This window comes from Spodoptera frugiperda, chromosome 5 (assembly GCF_023101765.2).
Source record: "Spodoptera frugiperda isolate SF20-4 chromosome 5, AGI-APGP_CSIRO_Sfru_2.0, whole genome shotgun sequence".
NCBI classification, from domain to species: Eukaryota; Metazoa; Arthropoda; class Insecta; order Lepidoptera; family Noctuidae; genus Spodoptera; species Spodoptera frugiperda.
In genome coordinates, this window is record NC_064216.1 from 6818111 (window position 1) to 6825348 (window position 7238).

The window sequence follows — 7238 nt, forward strand, 5'->3', positions numbered from 1 at the left end:
ACTGGAGTAGTTTTTAGTCAGTAAGAGTCTAACACTCCCTCTTGCCTAGCTCAAGGCGGGAAAAGACATTGATGATACAAAAAAGAAACCGACGAGCATGCATGAAAACAGAGAGGATAGTCTCTATCTATCCCTATGGGAGACAGGCGTGAGGTTTATAAACGTATTTTTTTACGAATCAGACACAAAAGTCGTAAAAAATGCACACCGTATATTACTATGTGTTAGTATAAATCATTACAGTTTTATATTTTTTAAAGGACCTTATCCTTTTTTAAAGTCTCTCAAAAATAGTATACGAATGTCCATCGTAATGTTATTTTAATTAAAGCACTATTTGCTATAAAGGTTGTAGTAAATTCTCGACGGGTCGTGTAGTGTAGGAGCAGTGTACCTCCCTTTATCCATATGCGAGTCAGGATCAGTACCTCGGTACATCTTGAGACGAACTTGTGTCTATTTTTACCTTGCGCCGTGTGGCCGGCTAGCCTAGCCGACTCATTGCATGGGGCAACGACCACTGATGCATCGCCACGGTTAATTTTTTAAAAGTCAATGCCCTTAACTTATTATCGGCACTTACTAACACAAATACCTTAACAAACAATCTCTTCATACATCATTTTATTGATGCATTTCTAATTTCCTAGTAAAATTCATTTGCATCTTTATTCTGAAATGTAAATAAGGTTCATATTAGATTGTGAAGTTTTAACAAAGAATGATAAATATTTCTTTGTGTTATTTAGGTACGTAAATAAGGTAGCTTACTGCCCCTTGTTACGCGCTTTCTTTCTTGCTCGGTTCGCGGTGACGTTGATGTCTTTCATAAGAAACAATGCGCTCTAATTACATTACAAATTGTATAGAGTTCTTAATAACTTTAAGTAGAATCACTAATATGTGTTATAGGGTAATATTTCTAGTAATAAAAATACCTTCTACACATTATCATAATATAGTAGGCATTTCTGTAAGTGCATCCGAACAGAAGCTGCATATTATGATACCTTTTAACATAACTTGAATAGATTTACTTTTGCAAACACTCGCTACTTGAACAACTGGTACATTTGCAGCTAAAGTAACATCAAAACTGCATTGTAGTAAGCGATAGGCTCTCGTATTAATTACGAATGCGGTATAGGCAGTAAGTGTCCTCTTACGGCAACTAGTTATACGATAAAGTGAACAAAGCACGGACGTTATACGATTTTCGGCCATCCGTTTATACGTTACGTATAAGGCTTCATAGAAATAATTGTTACAAAGTATGTTTCTTTCTCGCTCACTCGTGTGTGTGCGTCTCTTGCGCACGACGCTACGTCATCGCAGAAACCAGCCAGCCAATTGACCGGTATACTGCCAACCTTCAGTTTTTTTTATTTATAACTCGCTCTGGCTGGGTAAGTTATGCTTCGTTCAAACGCTCCGTCTACCTGTCTACTTGCCTTACAAGTAAAGGAGCCAGTAGATTTTGTCGGAGGGATAGTAAATCGGGACAGTGATTTCATACTTCGTGTATAATTCTACTTTAATATGTCTTGAAGTGACTGCTACTAAAGTAGTAGCTCAAGTACTTTGTCAAAGAGGTCATTGTCCTTTAGAATGACCATTTGGCCATATTCAAAAAAAGAAGAAAATAGGCAAAGTATATCTACATTTTTGCTGCGTTTTATTACGTTTCACCACTGCAAAACAAACTAAACGCGTAGTTAAAACCGCAGAGCAGGAAAATGCACTATTTAGTATAAATGATTATACCCAAAAATAGGCTTTATTACCATACACACAACGGCAGCAAATTATACTAAACCTTTGTATTTTGAAGTTTGTTCTTTGGGATGTGATCTTAAGCTACAATTGGAAGAATACTATAATAGGTATATACTATGATGTAAGTTGCAACGTACATTGCGTATCTAAAACAAAATACGATATTGTTTATCTAATCAAAACAGCCGTGAGGGTTTGATAGAGATATAATACCGAACATCGATAAGATACACGATATCCGAATAGCTTTACACAATATTTTGTCACGATATTTGAGTTTTCTTTTTGTTTTTGTTCACTTTCCTACTTTCGTAATACTTTTTCAGTTCAGCAATTTAAAATTGTTCATTATTTATTCATTCGTAGGAAGCATTATTCTATCCATCTATTGAAATACTCATCTACACAAGAAAACTACTTTATGCGTTCGTGATAAAATTAAAAACATTATTCATTCTAGTTAAACTAAAGTGGAAGTTTGTCATTTTGTAAAAAATACACTTTAGACAGAAACATGAAAAATAACTCAGTCAAGTAAACTGGAACAAGTTGCTATCGCGTGTGAACAGAGCATTACACGGTTTAATGAACGAGCAGCGATGGCGGCGGCGCGCGGCGCGAACTCGGTGCGCAGTCGGCCCCGAGCTACAGGCGGCGCGCGCGCAGCTACGCGTTATACCAGTGAAAGGACGCATGACTCATACCAAAACCAGTCATGAACGAGTACGCTGAATACGACTGGAAGCTGCATCAGATGCAAAATGAGCGCCTTTGTGAAGCGGCAAGGAAACGACTCACAGACGGTGACAGGCAACGGGCCCTTAACGGCCTTCGGGATGCAGTGGACAAAAGCCTTAACCTCGCCCTACGTGACAAGAGTAGATGTCAGGATGATAACTTCTTGCGGCGTTTTTTGTACGCGCGTAAACACGATGTGCAACAAAGTTTTGAGTTGCTGGTGAGCTACCACCAGTACCGGCGCGAGCACCCCGAGCTGTGGGCCACCGCGGACGGCGGCGTGCTGCGCGCGCTCGCCGATGGCCTGCCCGGCGTGCTGTCCCAGCGCGACCGTCGCGGCCGGTGTGTGCTCCTCATGTTCGCTTCCAACTGGATACCTCATGCCTGCCCTCTACTCTCAGTGTTCAGAGCTCTCCTACTCACTATTGAACGGACCCTGGACGACATTCAAAACCAGGCCAACGGATATGTCATTATTGTTGATTGGACTGAATTCACGTTTAAACAATCGTGCAATTTACAAGCAAAAGTGTTGAAAATGATGATTGACTGTCTACAAGATTGCATGCCAGTTCGTTTCAAAAGTATACACTTCATCGGACAACCTTGGTATGTGGAAACCGCTCTCGCTGTAATCAAGCCGTACCTTAAGGCGAAAACGCGAGAACGTATCGTGCTCCATGGAAACAATCTGTCCACGCTTCATGATGCTCTACCACTTGATATTCTACCAGCAGAGTTGGGAGGGGAAGGACCTTCGTACAACTCGGAGCTTTGGCTCCAGGAGTTCTGTCGGGGTGAGAACATTAACCCCACCCCGATAACGACGACCGTTACACCGATCCTACCGATCGAGAACGACCCTCCTTCTGCTAAATTGGACAAAGCGTACAAACAAAAGGACAATCCAAACTTTTCTTTCCACGGTAACGAAAAAAGTGCGAAATCAGAGTTACTGCGTGATAAAGATTGACCCTATCGCATATAGTGGTTGCAGCATGGTAATAATGGACACAAAGGACTGTTCCGTCCGTGAAGACGCCACCAATCGTGTCGTTGCACTCGTATGCTCCGGTTTGCATTTTGTGATATCAAGTGTATTTTTAATTTAAGGTATTGAGACTGCTTAGACGATTAGCGTAACCGCTTATTAGAAACGTAGAGGTAGAAATATTATTAAGAAATCGAGGGCTGAAGTGCATTTATATGGCCTCGGATTAGAGCCGCGACCTAATGGAAGTCAAGTCCAAGTAGTTGGTGGGCTCTCGGTAGTGAGTCAGGCGTTGGTGGCGGTGGGAGAGGATGAGGTCGGCGCATCCCCCGCCGGTATGGCGCGCGGCGCAGGTAACGGTGCTCAGCTCTCGTTTCGTCGCATCCGTTCGAATCACGAGCGCAGCCGCTGGATCTCGGTCTACGTCCACATGAGCTTGCATCTATACATATACTTAGCTTATGTTTTCATGTTATTTATTCCGTTTACTAACCAGTTCTTGTAATTTGTATACTTCAAATATCACTTGATAGTTGTAGAGACCTACATTGCTTTAACCATGTGAGGCTTATTGCGCATTTACTATTATGTTTAAGTCAATGTTTTGAAAAAATATGTGATGTCGATGCGATTTATTTTAATAATAAGTATCTATTGTCCTGGTAGTGGAAGGTATTGTGAGTGATGGTCTCATTAATAACGTGTCGATTGTGAGTAAAGAACAGTATTAAATTATTGGAAGCATGATCCCTGTGCAGCCGTCTGGTACGTGCTGGGCCTGTTTATGTGGTGTGTCACGTCTTTAACGGTCCAATGGCTCTCACTAATCAACTTCTAGAGCTCTCTCATATTACTTATTGTGTAGCGTAGGGAACGTTGAGTCTACATAGTGGACGTCGAGTGGACAATGAATTGTATGATAAATGTATGTATGTATTATAGAAGGCAGCTGCTGTGTAACAGAAAGTCATAATAAACGTTTTTGTACTCGTAAACCGATTACTCTGCAAAGGTTATTTCGGACGATTGTAAATATGAATATGAAATGACTGAAACAAAACAATGTATTGATATTATAAGCATTTGACAATAAAATAAATGTATTAATGACATATTTATGTAATAATCTCGTTTTATTTTTGTTTGTGGTGCTCCGGAAAGATTGTAGTTGCTAACTGTTTGGTTCACGAGGTGTTAACCAAATACGAGTGCGTAATGTTTGTCTGATAATGTAGTCTAATTAATGTGTAGACGACTAGGCAATGCGTCATTCAAAACATCAGACTCAAATAGAAAGGAGAGAAAATAGTGAATCATAGTGATTCCTATTTGTTGAATCAGACTAATTCCTGTCTAAGTAATGAAGCTTGCAATGCATTCGTACATTGGATTTAACAAGACGCTTAATGTAAATCATATCATCAGAGCTTTAATATCACTTACACTACTTAAAGGTATTTATTTTAAAGCCATTCAAAAATATAATTATGATACTTATGTGAGCGGATATCTCATTAGAGGTAAATGTAATACCACGTACCGACTTAATATAATCAAGCAAGCAGTAACCATGATTTCTTGGCATCGACGTCGGAAAAAGTTTTTGCCAACCATGAAAAATATTAACCCAATACTAGAACTTTTCGAAAATGAGCTATAGAACTGCCTTTACAGGTCCCAATATATTCTTGAATACATTGCTTGTAGGCAAAGCTCTTTAGCATTTTACTACAAAGTAGTGGACATTGAAGAAACCAACAACCAGGTGGTCGTATCCATTAACTCGTCATTAATCATGATCGGCGAGACTTTGTATAGTTTCTGTATAAAATATATATTTTACATTAAAGCTATCGTTATAAATCACTTGAACTTATTCTGTCCATTAGTAAAACCTGTTAATTCTTTACATAATAATTCTTCTTTCTTATTTAGCGAAACATTTTTTTAAGGGGGGAAAATCATCCCATCATTTCTCTTTCCGTCTTAAGATAGGTGAGATCATACTCTTACTGACTAATACCCCGTACCTACTCCTGCTTTTCGAGCCGGAACTCCAGTAACCGTAAGGCAGTCCAGTGGATTTAGCGAAGCATGCTGTAAGATGTATCTTAAGCTGTATGTATCTTAAGCTGTAATGTACAATTGTGCAACATACAGCCTATACCTTTTTTCTTTCTAATGTCGGTGGGAAACTTTCAAAAAGCTAGACGCCTTTTGGCCTTTTCGATTTCGCCTGCCAAGAGGAGAAAGAATTGGGAGTTGGAGTGTGTATACAGCCTATACCTAGGCATCATCTACCAAAATATGAGCATAATATTATACAATACAACGTCATTCCTTTTAATTTCAGATAGTGTAGACAGAGGTACACTGGTACACATATATACCGAATACTTACCCATACTGAATTGATACATACAAGTTTATACAATAAATAGAGCACCAATGTTTGTCTAGTAATGTTATGAGTCCCACGTAACAGTGAGCTATATCTATATTTCTAGTTTTCACAGAACATTCCACCATAACAGTACCTAAAGGAAAATTTCTCATTGGAATATGGATTACGTAAAGTTTAATGAAAACAGCTGCTTTGTGTTCCGCATTGTTATCATTATATATATCATCTATCGTCCGGAAATTGTCCGACAGTTCGTCATGTCTTGTGTACTGTTGCAACAAGCGATGGGCGCACGAGTCTAGAGACTGGATCATAAACTATGTTTAATAATGAGAACTGTAATGTCTTGAGTTAACCAAGGAGGTTCTTTTATTTATAGAGGGAAGCATGAGGGAATGAATGAGGTTCAAGTGTTGTGTTTTGTTTTCAAGACAATAGTGTGTCCTGGGTTAGGTAAGAAAACTTTTTTTTTTAATTTAGAGTAAGGGTCTGAGGGATTTTCGTTTTAAAATCATTTAATCTTATATTGTAGGGATGGGGTTGGAATGATACGACACGGTTGCTGAGTACCTATATTATACTGTATATTAAAACAAGATTACATAAATAAGTTAGAATACACATTATACCACAATGTTTAAGGATTTTAACTGCTATTAGGATTCATCAAGTTGCGAGAGTTTGCGTGTGGTATTGATGCTTACGTAGAGTTTTAATATTTCTTATTTATATCTCTTTCATTACGCATCCCAAAAACAATTGGAGGCCTTCCAGGTTGTTTATAACAGAGGTCTACTCATCATTTTCCAATAATGACCCATTCTACTCGACCCCATACAATATGGCGCTCACATTAATGTGGCTTATTCATTCAAATACATTACGTCCCTATTTTTGTTTCGCCTATGGCATAAATGAGCGAAGTTTATGGAGTGTGTAGACAATGGGTGTGCGCACACGCAGTGGACATGTGAGTCACGTGGCGCTGCTTCCGTCGACGAACCACAGCGGAAGGAACCTACCACCTCTAATTGACACATAATATATTTAATCCGTTTTAGTGTGGGTGTACTCTAACTATACGTCGAACTAAATTTATGGGCAAAACACCGGAATTGAAATCGTGCGCAGCTCATAGCTCACTCATAACTGTAGATTAATTCCGTTGTTATATTGTTGGCACATGCAATGGCAATGTTCGTTACAGATTAGCGTTACACTGATTCGTACAATGGCACCTAGCTAGGTGCAATGCTGTAAAATTTGGCGGGTGTACGGAAATTGTAATTTAATATTTATTCTGTTTAAACATTTTTTATTAAAGTAGGT

General features: G+C 39.0%; 1 protein-coding gene across 1 annotated transcript; it reads left to right on the plus strand.

Moving 5' to 3' along the window:
• Positions 1-2251: 2251 nt before the first annotated feature.
• Positions 2252-4631, plus strand: LOC118271982 (clavesin-2-like). The gene has a single exon (XM_035588265.2). The coding sequence runs from the start codon at positions 2492-2494 to the stop codon at positions 3485-3487; it is 996 nt and encodes a 331-aa protein (XP_035444158.1). The 5' UTR covers positions 2252-2491; the 3' UTR covers positions 3488-4631.
• The last annotated feature ends 2607 nt before the right edge of the window (positions 4632-7238 follow it).